Below are 25713 nucleotides of genomic sequence, written 5' to 3'. Positions count from 1 at the left end.
GACTTGTAGAGTTTTTGAGAGGACATTCCGCCACTCAGTAGCTTCTTCGGTTCTCAACAAAACTCAACAAGTAGTCCAGTTGCTTTTTTAAACGCTTTTTGGATATTTCACTGTAAGCCTATAGACTGTATGAGTACGCCCTGTAACATTTCCACGTGATACAACTAGAAACAGAAAATATAGACATATATATGAGGTAGTAGATAGAGGAAAAGAGAGATAAAACAGAGTCTTATGGAGAATTTAAATCACATTGTTGTAGAGGTTGAAAGTACCCTGTCAGTGTTAGCCACTAGATGGCACTATACGCTGTTTGCACATTTTTGACGATGGAATTTATGGGGCTATTTTTTTGTTTAAATATAACAGTGTCTATAAAAGTAACAATTAAACTTCAGGCAAAACGCAACAGTCGTAAATCATTTATATATAAAGTGATTGTCTGAATAAAACGGTGTCATTAAAAAAACAACAACAATATATACATACATTGTATATAATGTTCAGTAACTGCGCTGCTCATTTTTGCACTACTCATCACCAGGTGTGTTTTTTTCATTAATTTTATTTATTCCAATTTGTTTATTCTATGTTACTTATTCATTATTTTTTTAACTAAGCTTTTATTCTCAGTGTTATGTCGTTGGTGTCTGCTCTGAGTGCGCTTGTCTCTTGGGGACAAAGAAAGTTTTCAAAATCTGAATCTGAAAAAACACATGCGGGTGTTTTTTTTCTGAGAATGACTGCGAAAACAAAACATGACGTCACTATACAATTAGTCAGCCGCAAAGGCTTCTGGGAAAATATTGTTGCGTTGGAGACATTTTGGATTTAAAGGGGCTGAGTTAGCCGGCAGTCCTAGCTCTCGGTAAGTAAATGCTGTATTTTACATTGACATATATCTCAGTTCTCCGAATACTTTATGTGACCTTGTTGTTAAATTGTATCAGTTTGTGATGATATGCGTAGAAGTTATCAGCTCGCCGATTTGAATGGTATAAACTCGCAACTGTCTGAGCTAGGGAGTGGTGATGCTAACTGGTTAGCTGCTCGCCGACCGCAGCATTAAACAGATGAGACAGCGAGCCTCGCGAGGAAGAAAGGCTATATTTCTGAGTTTTACCCGTCGCAATTAACCCAGGGGATTTAATGTCACTGAAATGTGGCCTCAGGGTTTATTGAGAACGCGGTAGACGAAAGTGGCGCGCCTTAGCTCGTTTGTTATCTGCGAAGGCAAAAACGAAATCGCGTGAATCCGATAATGAGCAGCGTCACATTATAGAACGGCTGATGTGTTGTTTTAAGCTCCGTGGTAATTTGAAAATGATCAGGAAGCTGTTTCAAACGCGAGAGAGATTGACATGTAGCCACCGTGGCATTAAATCAGACTTTTGGTGCTATTTTTACACGACTCTTGCATATTTGTGTGGAGATCCAAAGTGTAGACACGGGTGTCATTTTCAATAAAATGCTCTCTAAACAGATGCTTAAGCGGAAATCCCTCATTTATTGGTGGCAGTATTCAGGCACCAGGGGTTTTCAGACAACCATTAGAGGGAAAAACAGCCTCCAACAGCTGGTTTTGGTGGAGTGATGGATGACCGAGGACAGTGTCAGTGGCACTTCCCTTCTGGCTGCTCCGCGACCTACCACACCCTCCTAGATGGCTGCCTCTCCTTTGTGTCTGGCAGAAATACAGACACTGTGTTGAATCGCTGTTTGTGCAGGAAACACAGGAGGAGGATTTAGCGATCTGGTGGTGTCACACTTCGTCAAGTGGACAGGAAATGCCTCTTTGGGGAGATGGCACAGTGTTTGGCCCTCGCCTTGTTTACGCATCCACCGCAGTTTGTCTGTTTCCATTTCCCATTCTCATTTACTGGTATAATCGCAACACAAATCACACCCTTCCTCAAATGAATCAAAATAAACGTGGGATTAGTTAGGAGAGCACTGGAGCCAAGTGTGTGATTCTCGTGAGATTAGCGAGGGACAGAGAGGTGATGGTGTTAGCCAGAGATGTAATAATGTGAGACATGAAGCTTCTCTGGAGATGGAGACTTGTCTTTGGATGAGCATAACGGTCATGGGAAATGAGTCAGTCCACCAAGATGCCCATTTAAACAGAACTGTTCATGTTCTGTTTCTCGTGGACACTTATATGGGCTTCTAGGCTAAAGGTGTCGTTATTGCTGCAGTATCATGTGACCTTTGAGCCCCCTGCATGTTTGAGTAATCTAACTAGTCCATAAAAGGTCCACAAAATGAAAACTGTAACAAACAAAGGACATTCATTTTATTTCCATGATAATAATAAAGGGATTTGTGTGGTTTGATGAATTCAGTAAAATATTCTTGAAATATTTATCAAATGCAGCTTCACAAACGATTAGAAGCTGTTCGGTACACATACCTGTTTTTACATAAACTCCTTCTGTCCCAGCTCGATTTACTTTAAAGTGAACCAAGTTTGAATCATGTTGTCAAAAATCAGCAGAGAATATGTGATTGGGACCTGCATGTAAGTCAACTGAATATATGTGTAGTTTAAAGGTCGCAGAACATGCCTTTTGCACTGGTGGTATCTGCTGCGCCCCGTTTTAGACTGTACATAGCATAATTGAACCTATTCCAATGTGTCTCATTAGGCTTATTCCTTTGTGTCTGATGAGTATAGAGGAGAGGAGTCTAGATCAGGATGCCTCCCTCCCCCATCCGATTCGCTCCTGTGCACTCCTCTGTTTTCCTCCCGCTGTGGGCGGGCCCATCTCTTGATATGCACCCTGAGCCGATGCTGGTTGTTCTGACAAAGCAGTGGGAAGGTCACCATCATCCTGCAGGCAGTCCTCGTCTTCCTCTCCCCTGCATCAGCACTCGTCTCTCTCATGACCGTCCCCGTTTCCGTTCCATTCGCATCCTTCCGTCTGAATTTTCAGAATATCATTTTCTTTGGATTAGGACTCTAGTTTTACGAGGCAGTTTGTTGCCTCTGTTGTTGGAGGAGGAGACATTATTTCATCAGTTTTTCTCCATGCCAAACTATGAGGTCTCTCTGATCTGCCACTGAAATCAAGGTTTGTTTTCTGGTCCAGCAAGCTTTAGCAGCAGCGAGCGCAAAGCATAATACACCCCCGACAGCGTAAATGATAGATGATTTAAGGCTTAAGCAGTTATTTGGTGGATTTAATATTCTTCAGCATGGTGTTAGCTGTACCCTTTTCAGGATTTTTCAGTTCTTCATGTTTTTTGTCTTTGTGAAGAAAAAATAGAAATAGAAATGCTTTGCCTGTAAAACTCTATTTGTAATCTGCGAGTGTTCCAAGTCTTATCTGCACTATGTGTGTATAAAAATGACCGGTCAAGTAGTTGTGGGTTGAGGGACCTCTTGAGAATGCTTTCCTCGTGTTCCCGTGTTTACTTCTGCTCATTATAAGTGAGCCAACATCATTCCATGTTGCTGCTAGCGTAACTCTCTGCTTCTGATCCTTGAGTAATACATGATCCTAATCATTTCTGAACCTGATCATGAGAGCACTTGGACAAAGGCCGTAATCAAGTGAATATGTACAGTTTTGCAGTGTACATGTACGTCATGAGTGCGTGTTTCTGGTCTTTCAGAAACTGATTTTACGAGGCTAAGGTATAAGAGAAAAGGTAAATGTTAAAGATTAATTCAAGGGCAGACTTGTCAGAGGAAAACAACAGGGCTGTTGGACTTTATCTCCCTCTCCCTCACCTCTTTTTAAAGACTTGGGAAAACATTAACTTCATCTGTCTAAGGCAAGAAGAGAACCCAACACAAGTGTTTGAATGTTTGATCAAGGACAAGATGCTGGCTGAGATGAAAGAACTTCTCTTTATCAACTACTGTGTATAACTAGCTAGTCAGGTCTTTCATCCACACAGGTGTTTATGGGCTGAGACTCAGATACTCTGCAGGGTAATAAGCTGTCTGATCTGTGAATATCCTTGATCTTTCAAAGAAAACATTTCATATTGCATTCACAGAGCCTTGGAGGTTCATGCCAGACTTTATCAGGGAGAGGTGTACTCCAGGCTCCTATGCAAAGCTGGCTGACATGTTCCCATGATAAGTTAGAGTTTTATAATCCCTACCTTGACTTCACTTAGGCCTTTTACATAATATCCATATAGTCTGTGACTGTGTAATGCAGCTTAATGCCATGCACTGAAGAAAACGGTCCTCTCTCTGACCATGCAAATGAGAGCCAAGCTTGATTTGGTTAGACTTTCGTGTAAAGTGCTGAGACGGCGTTTTTGTCAGCTGTCTGTATTGGTTAAAGCCATTTTAAGTGTTACCCCGAGTTCTCACAAAACGAATTACTTCTTGTCGGTTGATCAGTATTAACGGGAGCTAATTTAATTTTCTGCGTGCTTGCAACACATGACTACAAGTCTTCCGGTTTGGTTTGTGTCTGCAATAAAAAAAATATGTGCAGTTGTGACGGTAATGAAAAAAACATGTTTCTAATGAATCTGCTTCATGCCCGCATTTTAAATTTGGAAACACGGTAGGTACGATGTGATAACTGTCGAAGGAGGTCAGAAAGACTGCGTGTGTTTCTGGATCTTCTACAAATAAGTACGATGACTCAATCTGTTTATCCTTGTAAAATTATAGTAAAACTGGCAATTGTGTATAAAATGCCACAAAAGCTTTTGTGAAATACTCAATATCTAATATACCCAGTTTTAACCAGCCAGCACTGCTCCATTATTTAAAGAGCTTAAATACGATGCTGCCTGCTTGTCATCCGTCTTACTCCGCCCTTTGCGTTGCAGAGGGTTTGGGCTTTTTTCTTTTTGCATACTGTGCAATTTTTTCCACATTATCTCATTCATGTATCTGATGATGGTAGAGCTTCTAGAGCGAGAGAGAAGGAGAAGGGCAAATAATAATAATATACGTCTGCACAGAGAAGATTTCACTGGATGTGTACTTCTTCCTCCATACACCCAGTAACGTTGGCTTACCCGACACATATCGATCGAGTTTCTAGCTGTTGGTTCTCTGGCTCCAGCGTGACCCTTATGATAGCTAATTTCCTCAGGTTGATTAGCTTTCAATTGACCACTACTTGACTAGCTGATCCTGGATGCTTGTTTTGTGTCCGTCATGATATATATTGGCATAATAAATGACAGAAAGGGCTCAGCTGTGATTGCACGGTGAGGCACGTGTAATTACACAGAAGGGATGCAATTACTGGATACCAGCAGCGGACCCACTCGGTTGCGTTGTCTGTGTTTCATCAAAAATAAATTAATCCGTAGCTATCTGCCCTCGTTGGTCATCGAAGAAAATCTTTATTGGTTTTGGTCCGATTTAATTGACAGTTACAGAGAAGCACACAGCCAACCAGGGAGTGGCTCGCTAATGCTGCTGTATTTGTTTCTAATGACAGATGGCTCTCAGTATTTATTTTTTATTTCTTAAAGCCCCCTTATCCACAACCCTGTATCCTCACTGCTGCTAAAATACAGAAGGGACTCGTATAAAGTTGCTTGGACTCTAGCTGGAAGGGTAGGGCCACATTTTGCACTGTCATTTGTGCGACACAGCCAACAGTGATGTGGCTCATTGAGTCATAGATTATCTTTGGACTGTTTAGGGAAAACAGCACATGTTCCATGCACTCACCAAAGGGTTGACAGTTTTTGGAGCTCAGTATTATGGTATTATTACTATTTTTCCTGTGACTTATCCAGCGGTGGAGCTTTAGGCTTTTGTCAGGTCATCCTCTCCTTGACTCCAGCATGGTGTGCCTCTGTTTGGGTGTTGGCACCAGAAATCATCCACACTGCAGCATCTGTGTGGCCTGTGTCACACTGCAAGCTGCAGCCCCACTCCCAGGCAGGGCTTAATATAGGTGCCAAATCCCAACAGACTGTGATCCTCAGCTGTGCATAGACCTTTGCATGTCTTTTGCTTCTTATTTGCCCATTAATTCAACCGCAAATTGTAATCTCGGGAGTATGTGTCTCTTGTTTAACCAGCGTCTTTCCTGACCTCAGCCTTGGTGATAAAATATGAGTTCATTTCCTCTCCTATGGCCGTCATGTTGCTGCATTATCAAGCCATGATCTTATTAATGGAGCACAGAAATGACGCAGAGTCTGTCAGCATCAAGCGAGGTCTTTACCCAGTGAGACACTGATATCTTTGAACTGGGAATGGAAAGCAGCTTCTCTCGTGTCACACAAGCTCACAATGACTCAAACATGTTATGATCATTTGAAACTAAAGACACATTTGGTTAAAGAGATGAAAAGTCACGGCACATGGTTTGACAGCTGCAGTTCAGCTGAGCCAAATCGTCTTCACTCTCAAGTCTCATTTTGGGAACTTCAGTGTTGAACAAGCACAGCTGTATCTTTGAAGGGTTGCTGTGTAAATGTCCTTTCAATGATGCGGCTTCTGCTGTTTCAGATTCCCCACAGCGGCTCTTAACATCACATGTCGACGTTGTTTCTCCAATCATTTACAGGCTTCCTTGAGCTACAGAGAAGATGTCGACCATGGTGTATCCACGCGAAGAGAAGCTCGAGAAGCTTTCTCAGGAGGAGATCATCTCCAACACAAAGCTGGTGATCCAGGGTCTGGAGGCCCTGAAGAACGAGCACAACTCCATTCTCCACAGCCTCCTGGAGACCATCAAGTGCCTAAAGAAGGATGAAGAGGCCAACTTGGTGCATGAGAAGTCCAATCTGCTCCGCAAGTCGGTGGAGATGATTGAACTAGGACTGGGAGAGGCACAGGTAAGGTGGTTAAACAGTTTGGTGAATGATATACAAAAAGTTTTGTTTTCCTCTTGAAATATTCCTGCTTCCTCATTCTATACTGAGCGTGTGTGTGGTGATCATGATTCATTCAGAATCCGCCTCCGTTCGTATCCTGCTGCCGCGTCGCTTCAGCATTTTGTCCCTGTCAAACATCAGCGCTCTTCAATGCTGTCTCTGTCCCAGGTGATGATGGCCCTTTCCAACCACCTGAATGCGGTGGAGTCCGAGAAGCAGAAGCTGCGTGCACAGGTGAGGAGGCTCTGTCAGGAAAACCAGTGGCTGCGCGACGAGCTGGCCAACACCCAGCAGAAGCTGCAGAAGAGCGAGCAGAGCGTGGCCCAGCTGGAGGAGGAGAAAAAGCACCTGGAGTTCATGAACCAGCTCAAAAAATACGACGAGGACGTCTCACCCACTGTAAGTAGTGATAGTCGGCCTAATAACAAGAATTATGGCGTTCACTCGCTATAGCAAATCTAGATAAAATTTGATTGTTTGATTTGGCTCAGGTTTCTATAAATACACAGTCCCGTTTTCCTTTCCTGTAAATCTGGAAGAGTTCATGTTGCATGATTTGGCCTCAGCAGTGAAACGGATATGACCGTAAGAATCTCCTTAAACTCCGTTGGATGACCCATTGTCAGAGCTATCCGTTACAGGAGAAGACACAACGTTGTTGTTTGAGGCAGGAATAAGAAATTGCACGGTTTTCCGAGAATGCGCCCTTCTGACAGGGTCCTCATTGATCTGGGGGTGGAGATGAATCACTGCGTTTTCTCACAGCATTCTTAGTGACAAAAAGAGGCTGTAATGGCCCGTGTCCACTAACTGCTTAACTCAGCAGGAACCCATGATGCTAGAAGCTTTTTGATCTGGCTCTGGGGGAAGTTTTAGTGTTTTATTTCCAGCTTTTAACAATCTGCTGCATTAATACAGCCCTTTGATGAGTAAGAATCAACTTAAAATGTGTCCCGTTTTAAGGAAATCTCATAGAGCTAGCCAAATGTATACAACTAGTTGTGTATAAGTATTTTATAGAAGCAGTATTATGTTTGTGAGGTACCTTAAAACACTGTAAATTAAATGTATGATTACATGATTAATGTTTGATTATCGCCGATTACATGCATATCACCGATAACAATTTTTCCTCTACTGCTGTGCATCATTCTCTCTGTTTTCTTTAAACAGCAGGAGGAAAAGGACCGAGAAACACCAAAGGACTCCCTGGACGACCTCTTCCCTAATGATGAGGAGGAGCATGGCCAAGGAAGTAAGTCAACGTTTTCATGACTGATGGTGTTGGTGCAGATAACGTTCTGATATTGTTACTGATATAACCTAGTCAGACTTTCCACCCTTTGGCAGCCAGTTTGACCTTTTCTCCTCGGCCTTTGCCGCCCTCAGTGCAGCACCAACACAACAGTGCGACCGTGGCTGCAGCCCAGCAGGGAGGCTACGAGATCCCAGCCCGTCTGAGAACCCTCCACAACCTGGTGATCCAGTACGCCTCCCAGGGCAGGTACGAAGTGGCCGTGCCCCTCTGCAAGCAAGCTCTGGAGGACTTGGAGAAGACCTCTGGACATGACCACCCAGACGTGGCGACCATGCTCAACATCTTGGCCTTGGTTTATAGGTTAGATTTTTTTTTTTTCCCCTTTTCTCTTTTACATCACGTTGAACGTCTTTCACTTTTAAATCTTTGACTCTGATCACCCTGTTTTGTCTCTCGCCCACACAGGGATCAGAACAAATACAAAGAGGCGGCCCATCTCCTCAACGACGCTCTATCCATCCGCGAGAAGACCCTGGGCAGAGACCACCCTGCTGTGAGGCTCTACTGTTGTCACGGCAACCACATTTACACATGGCTAGATCCATGTTTGGACAGATCACATTAGACACCCTGTGTTGATGCATACTTGCTCCAAGACTGTGCCAACAGGGAGGCAATAACTACACAGTGTTCTGTTTACTGTTCTGCTCAGTAGGTCTATATGGATTTTTTTTTTTTTCCAGCTATGTCATTATAGATTTTTGACCACGGGCCTGCAGGCCTGAAATCAATCAGGTCTGCTCATTGTCTGCCCGTACATCCGCCCCGAACCAAGACACAGAATCATTGCACGATGACCAGTGGGAAAATATTAAAAGTCCCAATTTCTTTCACTGTTGTGAGCAGATTTTTAAGGATTGATTTATACTGTAGCTGTAAAACACCTCATAGAGCGTCGTGGAAGCTGTTGAAAGGCAGACCCTTCTCACTCTGCATTTTCACTCTTGTTACAAGGCACATAATACCAGCTCCCTATTTAACCAGGGTGTCTTTGAGCCTTTTGAGGACGCAGCTTGAGTGACCACTTTAAAACTGAATAAGTAAATACAAGTGATGTGAACTGCGGATCTTAACTGTCAGTAGTAAACCAAAGCAGACGTAGTCTTGAAGTTTTCTGTTTGTCTGTCCAGGTCGCTGCAACGCTGAACAACTTGGCTGTGCTGTATGGAAAGAGGGGGAAGTACAAGGAGGCCGAGCCTCTGTGTAAGAGGGCTCTGGAGATCAGAGAAAAGGTAGGCCACATCCCTAGACTGCACCAGCAGTTCACAGCTCTGCTATCGAGGCCTCGTCTCAAGACTAAACCAGCGAACAATTAGCCAGCTCACTGGAGTAAAGTAATTAACCGTGATAATATTTCCAAAATGTCAGCCGAAGCCACCGTAATTCCGCTACTATAAATAGGAAAAAGAGCAAATGGTTTTCTTAAATAGTCTGTGAAGTTTCCGCCGGGGGCCCTTCTCTTGTCGGAGGGGAATTGAGGGGTTTAATTGAGAGCACAGCTGAAAATGGATAGCGGGCGTTGGGGGAGCGAGGCAGGAGACGGTAAAGAGACGTGACAAAGTACCGAGCTCAGCATGGTGCAAAGAGTTTCTCTTTGCCTGAAAGCTTGAAAGCAGCTGTGTTCTGCACCCTGTATCGATCAGCCAGCCTTTTATTAGATCTTCCTGAGTGCCTACGGTGGGCTGACCTGCCGTCTGGCGAAAGTAGCAACAGGATATGGAGCTATAGACTGGAGGGATGCACTGAAGCAGGCAAGGCAATCGTGAAATGTTCAAACCAAAGATTTGCTTCTTGATTTCCTTCAGGTCCTGGGGAAGGACCACCCAGATGTGGCCAAGCAGCTGAATAACCTGGCCCTGCTGTGTCAGAACCAGGGCAAATACGAGGAGGTGGAGTACTATTACTGCCGCGCCCTGGAGATCTACGAGTGCCGGCTGGGCCCAGATGATCCCAATGTGGCCAAAACCAAGAACAACCTGGTGAGAGAAGTTTGTTGTGTTTCCGCCGCCCTTTCTCTTTCTACTGCTAATATTGATAAGAGCTAAAGAGCTGTGACTCTACCAAGGTAAACACACGCGGGCGTTACTTTTATCGTGAACAAAATCACTTATTAGTTGTGTCAACCTCCTCTTGGCCTCTGTGAGTGTCGAGATCTCGCTTGAAATTCTTTAACAAGCTTTTTACTTTCAGAGGTTAAAGAGGTGATTTGATTCAGTTATGAAGTGTATCAGGCTTTTATGTCTTTGTTTGCTGCCTCTCCAAGGATATTTTACCTGCTTCCATCCTGTCTCACAGATAATACAGAGTGTATATGTGCAGTAAGCGAGGCTCTGTGGTACAATATAATTATTCACAAGCCATAGCGTGCAGGGCTAATATGCAGGAAAACTGTTCCTACTCTCTCAGAGGGCACATTTTGAGTCAACAAGCCCATTTGATCCAACACTAAAGTGCGCTCTGTTTCTTCTTCAGGCATCCTGCTTTCTCAAACAGGGGAAATACAAGGAGGCCGAGATCCTGTACAAAGAGATTCTGACCCGCGCTCACGAGAAAGAGTTTGGATCTGTTGATGGTAAGCCCTCAAAGTAGATCTAACGGTGTGTCGCTACTGTCGGGTTATTTATTACACCGCTGCGGTGGAGGCTCTTTATTCCGTCAACTCAACCGATGAATAAGTTTAAAGTCCCAATAAAAACGGTGTCCCGGCGTGTCCCCGTTAAACTGCCCCCTGGGAGTACGCAGATTTATTTATCGTCGTTTTCACCTTTCCTCCACCGAATCTCTCATCTTCCGTCTGATGTTTGTCTCACACCAGCGAGCAGAGTCAGTGACGGGCAGATGGTTAAAAAGTGGACGGCCTTCTAAAGCCAACCTTCATCGTTCATTCAGAGGCGACTCAAAGAGAAACCTTTTTGAAGAAATAAAGAGTTTGCTAGTCAGAAAGATGAACTCTCGCAATTTTATTCTCTTTTATTCTCGTAAGCTGAGCCCTTTGTTGGCTCTTCTCCAGGGATTAGATTGACTGCTTTGAAAAGGGAATAAAAAGTGACTCGGCACAATGGGCTCCTCTGATACCTTTGGATGGAAAGCATCTCCTGTTTTCTAAGAGTTTTCTTTTTCACCCACTTGGCAAAAGTGCTTGGATTTAATTATTATTTCTTTTTAAAGTTACTGGGGAGTTGAAGGTTAAGGTGAATCAGCAATATATATATTTTTTTATGTTTATAGGGGCTGTGTTTGTGGGTGACAAAGGCATATTTATTTGCTTCATATATACGCGAGAATACATAATCCAGGAGATAACGACATAGACTTTATGGGATAATGTCCTGTCCTTGTCTATGTTGCATCACTGTTGTGGCCTTTAAATCAGCAAATGAGAGTTTATGTAAGTCTCTCTCCATGTTTCCGTGTTTTATTACTAAATTAGCTCAGGAACATGCTCTGGCTAATTCAGTGTTTATCTTACTATTGTGTTAAATATAGTAATAATTTAATATTTCCATGTGTTAAAAAAAACAAAAAGATGAAGTTGCAGGTAGAATTGAATAAAGAAACTTTATTTCTCAATGACTGTTTGCAGTTTTCTGCCCGCTAAATTACTCGATACATTGAATTGTTACGTCAAGCCATTGAGCTACTTTCCAGTCCAGCGTGTCGACCATGTCCATGTTTGTCTGTCTGCAGCCGAGAACAAGCCCATCTGGATGCACGCGGAGGAGAGGGAGGAGATGAGCAAGGTGAGCGTTTTTCTTGCGTCTTCCCGAAACGAAAGCAAGCTAAAAATAGTTGAAAACCCCCCTTTCGAAAAGCAACATTAAGAAAAAACACTTCCTGGAAAGTGAAACTCTATCCTTTCAGGTGCAAAGTCCTGCGCACACACGATATAAGCCGCAGAGGGGATATCTTTCAGTTACATGTAAACACAGGCAAAATGCAGCAGATCCAGTTTTTAGCTACCACTCCCATTCACTGCTTTTTTTCTTCCGCTTCTCTCTTGTTAACTTCCAGGGCAAACACAGAGACAACACTCCGTACGGAGAGTACGGAGGCTGGTACAAGGCCTGCAAAGTCAACAGGTGAGGTGGAGACTGATAAGCCTGTTTTTACAGCACGGTCATGACGAAGGAGTCCGGGAATGAATCACTTTATTATGCAGTGCATCTGAATGAGAACTGTTTGCTTAGTCGTGCAGGTTTCTCAGCATTTCCCCCGATATTTGTTTTGTTAGCATCAGACAATGTCTCGTATGGGTCTTTTGAGCAAATTTCTTCATGTGTGTCTCCTTTGTTTGCAGCCCCACAGTGAACACTACCTTGAAGAACCTGGGCGCCCTGTACCGCCGACAGGGGAAGCTAGAGGCCGCTGACACCCTGGAAGAGTGCGCGATGAGGTCTCGCAAGCAGGTCAGTGCCATTTCCTAATTAAAAAAAAAACAACATTTCTACATGTGCATAACTTATTAGTTCCTCCTTTTGTAAATTCTGAAATAAGCTCCTGTTTCTTTCCCTTTCCTTACATTGCTATTGCTATGGATCCAGAGCAACACAGTAAGTGGTTTGTCTCCAACTCATCGCCCCCATAGAGCCTCCGCCGCTCTCCTCTAACATCTCACATCATTAAGAACGTGTCTCGGCGACAGTGCTGTGAATGCATTAAAAGAGACGGGAAGCATGGAATCACTTTAATCCGACCCTCTCCCCCCCCATATAACTTTACACTGTCGCCCACGTCCGCTGGCAAACTCTGCCCCTGATCTGATCGCGTTTTCATGTCGCTGTATCCGCCAGGGCATCGACCCCATCCACCAGACACGCGTGGTGGAGATCCTGAAAGATACAGAGGGCGACAGGCGGAGGAGCAGGGACAGCCTGACCAGCGTTAAGTATGAGAGCGGCTCCGAGACCGGCGAGGAAGTGAGTATGGGCGTGGAGTGGAACGGGGTGAGTACAAATCCACTGCAGTCTATTTAGCGCAATCGGAGGTTTATCTCGAAAGAACGAGGTGGTAACGTCACAGAGAGTGTGGACTGGTCCAGCAGAATCCCACATAAAAGATAATGGCTTGTTATGCGAGATGACCAATGAGCAGGAAGCAGGAAGTAGACTCCTCCTCTGGCTCCTGCACCTAAATTATCAGCCAGGAAGCTGCTCGAGATGATCCACCTCACAGGAAGCTCAGGAATCTCCACTGTGCTCAGACTGCACTGAAGCATCTGCATTACCCCCTTTTATGTTTATAATCAGTGGATGAATATTTATGAAAATCCAAACTGAACATTAGTAAACTGGATCTGTACCAGCCCATCACCTCGCTGTAGTTACCATCTTTTTCCCGTGAGATTAACCAGGAAATACCCTTTTGTGAAATGTACCGCTGATTGAGTGTCTTGGCACGCTGATGTTTATTGTTTGACAGCATCAGAGTTTGTCGTTTGTTTTTTTCGGACTCACCTGTTCACGTTTTTGTCGTTCATTGCTTGACAACGAAGGCCTAACATCTCGTCTCGATTTGTGTGTTTTTTTTTGTTTTTTTTTTTTTTTTTTCCCGGCAACGCTTCCGTTCGGGCGGAAAAGTAACAAACGAGGCACAAGCTCAGTCCGTGGCAACCTGGCAACGTATAAAATATTTACGTGCTCATGTGGGAATCGCAGAGGATACGGCCCGTCTCGATCTCTGATAGGACGGCTCATGTTTCCTCCATTAATCACGGCCGACGAGGTCGCTCACATCCTCCACGCTCGTCTCTTGTTGTTTTATCGCCTCATTATAACACCAACGTTAGACCAGAAAAATAAAAAAATAAAAATGTGTCATTTCACTGCTGGGCTTTAATTTCTGCACAGCGCTTCCATTTTCCTCAATCTCTCTTTTTATTGAGATGAAAACACGATACCGGTTTTAGCTCTGTAAGCACTTTAATTTCCGCCACTGGAGCGTTGAGCCAGGAGGCAGGATCGTGCCAACAGGGAAGCCTCGTCTGAGCCTGTGCCTCAACTTAAGTGCAGCGGCCACACCCTTCACTGCGCCAACCCAGTCCGAACACGCATGTTCCAAAGCCGGCCTGCTGGGCTCCCCCCCTTAACACGCACACTAATGGACCATGTGTTTTCACATGGTTGAGAACCGTCTGTTAACCTGGTGTCTGCTGCTCTCCCTCCCTTACGTAGACAGATGGGTCTTTTTTTTTAATTATTTTTTTTTTAATTCATTTATTTTTTGTTTTGTTTTGTTTGCCCGGCTGTTGTGTAACTGTTGCGCCTTCCTCACAACGCGATAACGCAACCGCGCACGCAGCACCGCTTCAGACGCTCACCGCAGCAAATGTAACGGCATGTGCGTTCATCCCGGCGTGCACCTGTCTGTCTCTGGAACGTGTGATGGCATGCAGAAGATTGCAGGGCGTGTGTGTGTGTGCGTGCGTGTGTGTGTGCGTGCGTGTGTGTGTTGGTGTTTAATGATCCGTATCATAGCTGTAGGAGAGAAAGCGCACTTATGACTTTCTCCTGCTTTTTGCTGATTGTTCCTGAAAGCTAGTCGAGTCGATTTTTTTGCTTTCATCTATGAGTTTGTTTAACATATCCCATCCATCCATCCATCCATTTACAAAGTTGCAAACGTGAACAACTCAGCCGCCTTGTGTTTTAGAGAATAGTCTTGTACCATCTCCTTCTGTGTAGATGTTTGCTGAGTGATCATGTGATAGGGATGCCAGCGCTATCGCTCACCTACTGTTTTACTGTGCTCATCTCCTTCGTGAAAATCACCCACGAGGTTCACGTACTCTAAATTAGACGTCAGAAGAAATTTCAACGCTCCATTTTCAAGGAGCTCTGTTAACCAGAACGCGAGGGAATGACAGTAACGAGGTGACCGCTGTCAGGTTAACTAGCTTCATGTGTGCTTCTTTCTTTATGCATGAATATGAACGTACGTGTGTCCGTAAAGTGCTTCGTTGGTGCCAACGGCTTTTTAACGCGCTGCCTGCATGTTTCCCAGTTTTCACCTTTCCTCTCGTGTTGTGTCACTAACCTGCTTCCTCGTTGATTCCTCTCGCCATGACAACCAATCAGCCTGTCAGTCAAATTTCCTTTTTTCATCACCCAGTGGATTGTACTCTCTCTTGAACTTCACACAAACAAGCTTGGGTGGGAGTAGGTTAGATGATTAGCCGTGTGTTGCTGTAGTAGATCACAGGTCAAGTTAAGGCTAGTCTAGATAATCACTTGTGCAGTCATGTGTTCTCAAGTTTAAGCCGGCCTCTGAGACTAAAGGTTATGTTTTCATAATTTGGCTTAAGTGAAATTCATGCCGCCGTAGTCCGTGCGTGCCTCGACATAAAAAAAACGGCTCCCCCGTTCCAGTGCTGATGCCTGCAGATGTCTCACGTCTGCAGTGCACAGTCACTGTCTGGGTCCTTTGTGCCAAGTCGGGCCGCACCGGCACCCCGGGAGGGGGGGGGGGGGGGGGCGAAACGGGCTGAGTCACGGTGACTGCAAGCGCTGCTGCATCACCGGCCGGCTCCCTCTGAGGCGGCCGTCGTTTTTTTTCAAATTTAAAAACGCTGTCATCAGACTCCAAAGCTGCAGGTGTTAACAGAGTAGATCTGGTGCCAGGACGGACAAGTGAAGGAAAAAGCAGCTCAGATTTGTCAGGGTGTAGGTAGGTGTCTTAGCGTAGGAGGCCCCGCCCCGAGCTCCTGATCTTACAATGTGTGCTGTTTTTGTCTTGTTTCTCTCTCTTTCTCTTATCAGGCCTAAGCCATCAAGATTATTCCTCCATCCTTCTCTCCTCCCCCAGCACAATAGCAAAAGGATGTGTGTTGTCGTTCCCTCTGGCCTTCTCTGTCCCAACAAGCCAACAGCTCCTCTACCATTCCCGGTGCCCGCCCCCCCCTCCCCACACGCCGCGCGGCAGAGACTCAGAAAGCTACCCCCCCCCTCCCTTCCTGCTGGGACGTTTGGTCTTCTCATCTCTGCTGTTTTTTCCTCTCTTTTCTTTCACTCTCGATCCTCTTTCCTCTCACTAACCGTGTCACCCTCTCCCCCCCCCCTCTCCGGTCATTTACTTGAGCTCTTTCTCTGACTTTTAACATAAAAGTGTATGTAATTTTTTCCCTGTGAGGAAGCCACTCGCACATTTTGTCCTCTCTTTCGACACCCATTCGTGACTCGTCATATGGGCGTAGTAGATTTATTTGGCTAGATGGAGGAGGAGCAGGGTAGTAATTTATTCGAAGGTGAAAATTTCCACGGTTGGTCCGGATTGATCGGAATCTGAAAGTCGACCTCTGAGCTAGCTTCCAACCTGGTGCCTGTATTTAGCCATTTTTCTTTTTTTTTTTTAGTTTTTTACTAAAATTCTTTGCCTATTATTATGTGTTTTTTTTTTTTTTTTATGTTTTTAACTAACGCCTGCAATCAAAAGCTCAAACATCAGTTTTGAAACCAACGGTACTGTATAGTTTGACGTGCTAACCGACAACCTGAGAAATGAGAAGGGAGCGATGTCAGTTTTTTTTTCGTTTTTATAGACGCATTTCCTATTCGTTTTTGTATGATATTGTTTACATTCTTATTATTTTATATTCTAAATATGATTTTACGGCTGAATATGAGAGGAGTCAATGTGTCGACGACACCTTCGCGACGTGAGTCGAACCCGCAGCAAAATTGGTCGGACCGCAGAGAGCTCCCGTCGCCATGGCGATTTAGTTTCAAGATTCAGCGTCCTTGGGGTTTTTTCGACGGAGCGTTCGCAGAGCATGTGCACGCTGGCTCACATTTACAAAGGGAATTGGGCGACAGAGGGTGAGAGCTGATATGACGGCGGAGACCGACTCGGTGGTAGATTTCCAAAAAAAAACGACTTGAAGAGTTGGTGTAAGAGCAAGAAGCATTATTCAACACAAGTCTGTACCCCCCCCCCCCCCACCACCACAGTGGTTTTAGTGTGTATTTGTGTATGTTTCGGTGGATCGGCCTCGGTTTCCCCGCTCCGACTGTATTTTGAACACAAAGCTTAATAGAGTGTGTTGCCTCTCGTTTCCCCGCACAGTCGCTTTGCAAGTGGTGAATCATGTTTTTTTAGCCGCCCAGAGTACAGTGCGAGTATTTCCTCAAGATCACCCTGTTATTTCAGACGTTTAACTAACTGAATGTAAATGACTCTAACATCCTGGAAGTGTAGTTGTAGTGTATTTATAGATTTGACAGGTGCGTTCACTTATACGGCTCTTCGGTATGCTACTTGCCTTGATTCTTCATTCCTTCCAACGAGTACGCCTATACTTCTAACGCAACTCAAAAGAATCGACCGTGCCCATCACATTATTATGGCAATATTGTTGTGTTAGTGGAATGCTTATTTATTGAACTGTCTACTCTCGACATATATATAGTGTGACTTCAGTTTTAAAGTGGACGAACATTAAGTGGTAAGGTCTATAAGCACTATCTTAGAAAGTAGGACTGCATTATATTTACCATTCTGCATTGTGAAGATTATTGCATCAACACTTGTTGGTATTCTCAAATAAAGTTTTTCATTTGTGAAGTCTGTTTTGTTGTCTCTGTGTCTGATGGAAATGTGATAATTTGTGTGTGCTACAAAAAATGTGTCACGTCAATGCTCACATTTAGCCACACTGCCCCCTGCTGGCAAAAAGCCTGTACCACACTATGACCAGCACAAACATTTACACAGCTTATGCAAGAGTTTTAGGAGGATGGTACACATACTAATCTAATAATGAATGAATGGATGGATGGTGAAATTACTATAACAAACTGACTGAAAATGTGAATTGGGTTATTCTTATCTTTTCCACTTTGATGTAATCATGGTCACACACACACGTACATACACAGTGCGGTGGCGAATGTCCTGAAAACTATTGTGATGCTCGGTGAGATAAATTCTTATTGAATCAGTAGATTAAAACCACAACATTATTCAATTTACTGTCATAGGATGTCAAAAAAAAGCAGCAGTTTGTGTCTGAGACGATGTAAAGATGGATAAATAAGTAGCAGATTCTTTTTGTTGATCAGTTAAGCTGTTGACGTAGATGAGAAATGTCACACAAACCAACATTTGGATCACAAATGTGCAATACACTTTAATGTGTTCAGTTTACTTTGTGCTTGTTTGGTGGTTTCAGGATGAAAATCAAATTATTTAGCAGAAAATGACATGACGCTGTCGTTAACACATTTCCCAGATGCAGCTAAACATGAACCACCTGATCAGCTAATTACATTTTCCTTCATCCTATTTGGCTGCAACCGGCCATTAAAAATAGAGCTGACCTCCTCGACAACTAATGCGATACATGCATCTCCAGACAAAGAAGAAGTGGCACGTTAGGAGTCCAGAGGTGTGTTGAATGAATGTGTTGATGAGTGTGTGTGTCTGCAGGACGGCTCCGGGGCCCTCCAGCGCAGCGGCTCTCTGGGGAAGCTCAGGGACGTCCTGCGGCGCAGCAGCGAGCTGCTGGTGAAGAAGCTGCAGGGCAACGGGCCCCCCGAACCCCGCAACACCAAGTAATAACCGAAGAAGCAAATAAGGCATTTTTGTTAACTGCACGAATTGATTATTGATCTCAAACACTGTGTGAACTTGCTTCAACAGCATGAAGAGGGCGGCTTCCTTGAACTACCTGAACAAAACCAGCGACGACCAGTTCCAGGTGAAGACCGGCTTCTGTGAAAGTCTAATTAAATGCAGAGTTGTTCTCCTTTTTTCCGGACCTCTCACGTGTGTCTGTGTCTCGTTTTCCTCGTCAGCCTCGGAGAGGCAGCAATTTCAGGGAGAGCCGGGGCCTGAGCTCCAGCACCGTGGACCTCTACACCGGAAACTGAGCAGCGGGCGCCTCTCTACACCGACCCAAAGATGCTCCCTCCTTCGGCTCTCTGTCTGAGCCGCGAGGATCGCCAACAACACTACCGGACGCCATCTCTAAAAACACGCACGTCGGTGTCTGACCCAAAGACGCGCGTCCTCTCAGATTGAAAAGCAAAGACATTTCCACTCGTCAAGACAAACACAGACACAAGTGTGTGTGATTTATTTTCTTTTTCCCTCAGTTAGTTTTTAAATTTAACTTTGTGTCTTCCACTGCCAGATTGCTGTACCCCTCCTCCTCCTCCTCCTCTTCCTCTTATGTGCCTCCTAAATGTGGCCAAATACCTCCTCCCTCCACCACAATCACTGTGACTCCGCACTTTGACTTCACCTGTCGCCATAACTTCCCCTGTGCCGGTGTATTGTGATCTCTCGATTATTTCTGTCTTCCTGTGACATTGATTGTTTTATTAGTTTCTTTTTTTTATTCTACATGTAAATAAATGTAGATTTAGTTTTTAAGAAAATAGAGAGATAATAAATAGACATGCTGGGATTTAAACCACGCCATGGAAAGTTAATTACCTTCTTCTTGTTGACACGTTTGCCTGTTGAGATTTATGCGCAGGTGTCGGTTAAAGCTTTGGGAAACGGGCTGAGACGTTGATCTGATTCGTGTGAATTAGTCAAAATTTGCCGGTATGTGGCTGCTGCTTTTTAAATCTACAGCTTTGAGATGAGGGTTAGCGTTCTCTTGCGGAGAAAATGTGGCCATGAAAATGATCTGCTTTATAAAAATGTATGTGTATATAAAGATAATTGGGGTTGAACTGGCCACGCTGAATGATCTTTGGTGCCATGCGAAGACTCGGCCGCAAACTGTGAGCACATCTTAAGAGTGTGCGATGGTGATAGATATATTTTTTTCTTTCTTTTGCACAATTCTCAATAGATTTTAGTGAAGCTACTCAAGAAAAACTGGAATGTCTTGTAATTATTTTTAATTGTTTTGTAATAAATGTATAAAACAAATCATCACAAATCCATAGAAGGAGTAGAACGGAGCGGTGAAAGGCTGAATGTGCATCAGGTTGGATCTGATTTTTAAATGATTTTATCTGACCTCCACGCAGAAATAAAACAAACTGTTTTCTATTCACAGCTCTGTTTTGTCATTTGTTGATCTGCTTAAAAACCTACGTCTGTATCAGCAGCACCTTCCCAGTCTGACTTGTAGTATTGTACTGAATATAACCCTGCTATTTACACCTCTACGCTTTCCACCAAGTCTGATCTAAAAAGTCGGGATCTAACCGGAGTGTGGGAACTCCGCAAAGATTAATGTTTTGCCAGGACGCGTCTGACTTTCCCCTCCTCCTGTCGGCGGAAGTCATCCCGAGGTTTCTCTGCTCCCTGGTAATCTCCCAGTATATGTCGCAGCTTTAATGTGGAGCTTTGAATTAAGCGATCTCATGGCGCTCTGCGGCTGATCAGAGAGCTGCCTCGAAGCAAACAGCGAGTCGGCAGCAGAGTTCATTAGATGCATGAGAGCTGACACCGTGCCTGCACGCACTTCAAATGGGAGCGCGAGGGCCCCTGCTTCCTCAAAAAAAAAAAAAAAAATCACAGATTCATAGAGGAGACGTCTGTCTGCTTTTTTTCTGAAGGAGTTAGAATTTCATTTTACAGCTACAGACCGTCTAGTTTAGTATTTCAACACAGTTATAGTCCCTTTTTTCGCTGTGCTTCTTTTAGCCACAGTTATCTGGAGCAGCTGGACCGGCGACATGGCACCACGCAGTCCTACAAACTGTAATAGCAGTGGTGCCAGCAGGGGCCGTCACCATCTGGTCAGGGTGATGTGCTCCTGGCCATGTGAACTCACAGAAGGTGCGAACTACCAGGACTTTTGTGTTTTTATTCTTGGTGGAGCTGTGGTATGTTTGATGAGTGATTCTCCAGAAAACACTATGACTGACTATTAGTCTCCATGTGCATGTTGGATATAGATATGAAATAGATGAATTTGTTTAAAATTAACCACTTTTTTAAGCTTATTCCACATAATGACATATTTCTAACATGTAGGGCAGAAATGCATGACTTTTTTTTTTAGGTATTTGCAGTATAAATGTGTTATAGACGTGTTCAGTTAACAGGAACAGTGATCAGGTTGAACCAGGGGGTCGCACTGTTGTATTCTTTATCCCGGGTCAGGCACGGCCACCGGAAGCGGCGCGGTAGGTGGGTATGGAGACAAGGGAATAACGCGTCAAGCCACCGTAAACACACATGTGGAAACAGGGATGGGCTGTGGCTTCAAAATAAATTATCAATCTAATGATCTAAAATATAGAATAAGGTAATCATGAAATAACTAAATAAGATAAAATAAATAAGATATTTTTTCATTATTGGTGATTATTTTCCACAGGCAGTTAAACATAGTACAGTCAAACGTATTGTTCTACCTGCATCCAGTGGAGAAAAAAAAGAAAAAGTAATACAATAAAAACAGTAATAATTACCCATAACGCACGCAGTTTATAAGTGTGTGTGTGTGTATACCTGAGATAAAATAAAATATAAACTGTAGACTGAAAATGTAAACTTAAAGTGGGCGGTAGGCTACATATACACGCATATTATTTAGGGTGTTTATCTCAATGGTGTTTGCTGTGTTAAAATGAAAACATAACCGTAAAGTAAATATTTAAATAAACCGGAAATAGATGGGAAAAAAGATAAAACACAAAAGACAGAAATGAATCGAGTATTTTAGTTAAATAAAATAAATAAAAAATAAAAGTTAGTATACAAGCAGCTGTAAAACGCTCGCTCCACGTCTTTTACTTTGAAGTCCAAACCGGATCTCACCTGCACCGACCTGCCCACTTGATGCTGGTGTAAAAAAAAAAAAAAAAAAAAAAAAACTCCCAGGCGAGGAGTGGGAGGAAGCCAACTTGGAAACACCGCGGAGCCAAACTCACTCTTGTGGAGGACTGAGGCGCTCCGGCTCTGGACGCAGGCAGACAGCGGCTCACACAGACCGGACTTGTAATGAACCACCGGAGCCTGAATTCACTCCTGAATTGCGCTGCACCTGGAAGTTCGAACCGAGCGTGAAACTTTCCGCGGGGGCTTCTCTTCTCCGTGTTGAACAAGCCGACCGTGTGTGTGTGTGTATTGTATTGCATTGTAGTGTAGTATAGCGTAGTGTAGTGTGTGTGTGCGCGCGCGTGGCCGGCCTGTGAACCGGAGCTGCGTTCGTCCCACATGTTTCTCCTGCCTCGTTCTCGCTAGTCTCCACAACAAGAGCCAGGTGAGCGGACCGTCTCGGCCTTTCCTCCTTCTCCTTCTCCTCCTCCTCCCTCCCGGCGGAGGAGCTTCTCGGGGCGACGGGTTTGTACTTTACCTGTACGCACGCCGTGACGCACGGACCTCTTCGACGCTTCCCCAGTTTGTTTGCTTTTTCTTTACGCGCTACGGCTCCACGGTAGCCGCCGGAGCCGGAGAGGGGGGAAGAAACAACAACAACAAAAAAAAAAGTGTTGGGGAGCCGCGGAGCAAGAGCACCACAGGGCGGTCATGGACCCACCAGGAGGCGGCGAGACCCGGCGGAGGGAAGGCAGCGGTAACCGGAGAAAAGCCCCAGTGGATACGATGCTCGCCGTCGGCTTCATCTGCCTCCAAGGTTGGTACCAAAAACGCTTTTTTTTCGGACTTACCTTTTTTTAATTCAGATGCTGCAAATCAAGACAAAAAGGTAGAAATAACAGACATCCACTGACCTCGACATTGACCCCCGTGTTTATTGCTGGTTCAACTTATTATTCTATGATTGTGAGATCAGGAAAACTACTGGAGGAGAAAGTTAAGGCTTGTTTGGTTAATTTCCACATTTGTATGTGGTTAAAAACTTCAGGGGCGCATTTTGTTTGGAAAGGGGCTCAGTAGTTAAGAGAAGGGGGTAGTGGTGGTGGTGGTGGGGGTCACCCCTCCCCCCCTCCTCCCCATTGGCCCCAGTTTGGGGGTAAAAACAACAACAACTGGAATTTTCTGCTCTGAAATGGTAGAAAGCTCCTGGATTCAATTACCAGAACTCAAAAAGAATATGTAAATACTCCCTTTTTAGAAAAAGGAAAAAAAAAAAAAATGTAAAAAGATTACTCATCTTATCCCCCATTTCCACAGCGATTACGTTTCAGATGTGGAGTTGGGGCGATGATGGGATGATATTTAGTTTCTGTGTGTCACTGAAGCAGCCCTTCCTTGTCATTACGTATTCCCATGAGTGAACTCCCAGCCTCACGCTACACATCCACAGGATACGCCACTTTGGATTATCATATTCATAACTATGTTTGCATGTCTGAACCGCCTCCAAGAGCTCCACTCTGGCACGCTTTATTTATTTATATATTTATTTTGCTACGAGGTGCTGTTCGTGTGTGAGGGTGTCGAGCGATGATGCCTCGCCTGAGATTTTTCCCACAAGAACGAGAGCTGGAAAATATATATATATATATATACGTAAAGAAAAAAATGAGAAATGAACATTGATCGTACGGCCTCCCACACCGCCGAATCCTCTCAAAGTTCACAACCTCGGCTCCAGAGAAAGCCGAGGAGAGATCCCTCCTGGTTTGTGCGAGGAATGCTCTTATCCTGCCAGGGATCAGGCTCATTAACTCACCGCTCATCATGTCAAAACCGAGTCAGTTTTATCTGATCACCGCAGATTGTGTTTGTCTTCAGCGAAAGTCGAAGTGGCTAAAAAAAAAAAAAAAAAACCCTATAAGTTGAAGTGGCGTCTGCTCTCCCTCCCTCCTTCCCTTCCCTTCCTCTCCGGTCGCCTCATGGTGCCCACTTTGAGATGAATGTGTCCTCTGTGCGCAGGCAGCAGGGGAGAAGGAGGCAGCTATTGGGTTTGTGTTTATAACATGTATGAGTAGAGCCAGGTAGTGTCACGACGGCTTTAGGAATGGCCTATTTTTATATGAATCTTCTTCTTCTTCTAAAAAAAAACCCCCCAAAACGCCACAAAAATGAGAAACGGTGACTGTATTCCCACATGAAGCCATCCACACCAAGCCCAGGCTCTGTGATCTGCTGCATCTGGGCATTGTGGTCAAATATTTACCCGTTTTTATTTTTAACTTCTAAAAACAATTTTCAAGCGTTCCCCTCCGCTCTTTGATTTTCCCGGCGTCGTCTATTTGCAGCCGGCTATTAACGTGGGAGCTCTTAGAGTAAACAGAGGTCTCTTGTGGAGGTCATGTCCGTCATGTTAATGCGGAGCCTCTCGGCGTACCTATTTGCCTACAGCCTGGATGGTTTTTCATTCCCTTAGCCACTCTGTTTCAGTCAGACCTGAAATATTCATGCGAGGGAGGAAAAAAAAAATGACTGAGCTTATTTCAGAGAAGCTGAGATAGATGTGAAAATGCTTAAGTAGCATCCTCACGCGCTCCTCTCTCCTCAGACCCTCGTCTTTCATCTCTCTCAGTCTCATCCTCACGGGCAGCTGGAGGAGATCTGCATTTCAACTCTCTTTGCACATTAATAATTTGGATGCCTCTGCAAAAAAAATGTAAAAAAAAAAATCAAATATCTTTCCAGACTTTTGTTTTCTTGCATCTGTTATTCGTTTCATAACCGACTGTGCAACACAACACAATGTAACTGAACTGCAGGAGAAGAAAACCACGGCGCATATTATTAGATTTGTGTAATTGATTTGTTGTTCTGTCAAAAAAAGAAAAAAAAAGACAGTGTTTGTTTCACTCGGAGGTACACACCATGGTCTGTGTAAAGAATCGACCCATGTGGTGGTTTCCCTGCTTCTAATAGGAGGTCCACAAAGACGATCAGAGCAGGGCTTTTTTCAGGAGGTGTTTTTTTTTTTTTTTTTTTTTTTTTTACCCACCTGCCGCCGCTTCATTTTTAAAATCCATACGCTCCTATTAACCCTGCTGTGCCCGCAGGATGTTGAGCTGCGCGCTTGGTCCCGATTCTCTGAATGCTCGTATTCATAGGGGATGAAAGGATGCGGACTGAATAAACTGGAATATGTTGCGTGAGGCCGAATTTGTCTTGAGGTGGTGCATGCACAGTGGTTTTGCTTTGCTGTTCTGGACAATATACATTGATAGATTTAGGTTTGATGGCTCATGTGCAGTACAGCGTGAAGATTGCTTTTGCGTATGTGCTAAACTGCAGTTAACATACTTATATTTCTCATATTGTATGAGATGATTTGTTTTCTTAAGGCGTCTCTGTCTTCTTATGTTCTGCTTCTTCCCCTCTGATCTTGCGTGTGTGTTACTGTGCTGCAGGGTTGTGGATATTGTATGAACATCTGTGCGGCCCATTACCAACATCTAATCTCCTACACCAGTGCTTTGACACGCTATATCTTTTATCCGTACCACTTTAAGCTGTCTTTATTTTTCTTCTGGGTAAAGTAGCGTGAGGGAGGGGGTTGTAGCTTTAGTATTTTTTGTAGAGTGTAGTTTGTGTAGGGGCTGGATGTTAACACAGTATTACCAGGAAGTTTCTGTTGTCTAAATTAAAGCTACAGCGCAGAGCATTAATCTCCCCCTACTGGCAGTGAGAGGAATCACACAGCGGAGTATCTCGGTGGTCGAATTGTAGGTGTTTCCATTACCAGTTGTTTATTGCGATATTTGGGTTTTCTAAGGGTAATGGAAAGGCTGTATCCCTCTGGC

At 44.2% G+C, this 25713-nt stretch overlaps 2 protein-coding genes across 7 annotated transcripts in view; both read left to right on the top strand.

The window, feature by feature from the left end:
• The first annotated feature begins 780 nt into the window (after positions 1 to 780).
• klc1b (kinesin light chain 1b) lies at positions 781 to 20143 on the top strand. 6 transcript variants are annotated; one of them, XM_047602658.1, is made up of 17 exons: positions 781 to 868; positions 6510 to 6780; positions 6988 to 7218; positions 7993 to 8074; positions 8209 to 8437; positions 8543 to 8630; positions 9268 to 9369; positions 9943 to 10116; positions 10610 to 10709; positions 11825 to 11877; positions 12149 to 12216; positions 12435 to 12543; positions 12679 to 12687; positions 12928 to 13080; positions 18557 to 18681; positions 18770 to 18827; positions 18925 to 20143. In XM_047602658.1, the coding sequence occupies exons 2-17, from the start codon at positions 6532 to 6534 to the stop codon at positions 18997 to 18999; spliced, it is 1905 nt and encodes a 634-aa protein (XP_047458614.1). In that variant the 5' UTR covers positions 781 to 868; positions 6510 to 6531; the 3' UTR covers positions 19000 to 20143. The 6 variants fall into 6 exon arrangements, with proteins under 6 accessions (XP_047458614.1, XP_047458616.1, XP_047458617.1 ...); XM_047602657.1 differs by lacking the exon at positions 781 to 868 and adding an exon at positions 2882 to 3074; XM_047602659.1 differs by lacking the exons at positions 781 to 868; positions 12679 to 12687 and adding an exon at positions 2883 to 3074.
• Positions 20144 to 21903: 1760 nt separating this feature from the next.
• Positions 21904 to 25713, top strand: part of ptk7b (protein tyrosine kinase 7b) — a 77094-nt gene continuing 73284 nt past the window's right edge. The window contains exon 1 of the mRNA XM_047603289.1: positions 21904 to 22676. Coding sequence (XP_047459245.1) covers positions 22571 to 22676 — 106 coding nt within the window. The 5' untranslated portion in view covers positions 21904 to 22570. The remainder of the gene's footprint in view (positions 22677 to 25713) is intronic.

Source organism: Mugil cephalus, chromosome 13 (genome assembly GCF_022458985.1).
Source record: "Mugil cephalus isolate CIBA_MC_2020 chromosome 13, CIBA_Mcephalus_1.1, whole genome shotgun sequence".
In the NCBI taxonomy this organism is placed as follows: Eukaryota; Metazoa; Chordata; class Actinopteri; order Mugiliformes; family Mugilidae; genus Mugil; species Mugil cephalus.
This window is presented reverse-complemented; position numbering and strand designations above follow the sequence as displayed.

Bases quoted from the DNA above. Each gene is read 5' to 3' on its own strand.
- klc1b (XM_047602658.1), top strand. From the start codon at position 6,532: ATGTCGACCATGGTGTATCCACGCGAAGAGAAGCTCGAGAAGCTTTCT. The intron at 8,075-8,208 runs GTAAGTCAACGT...TGCCGCCCTCAG, and splicing joins GGAGGAGCATGGCCAAGGAA to TGCAGCACCAACACAACAGT. The intron at 10,117-10,609 runs GTGAGAGAAGTT...TTTCTTCTTCAG, and splicing joins CCAAAACCAAGAACAACCTG to GCATCCTGCTTTCTCAAACA.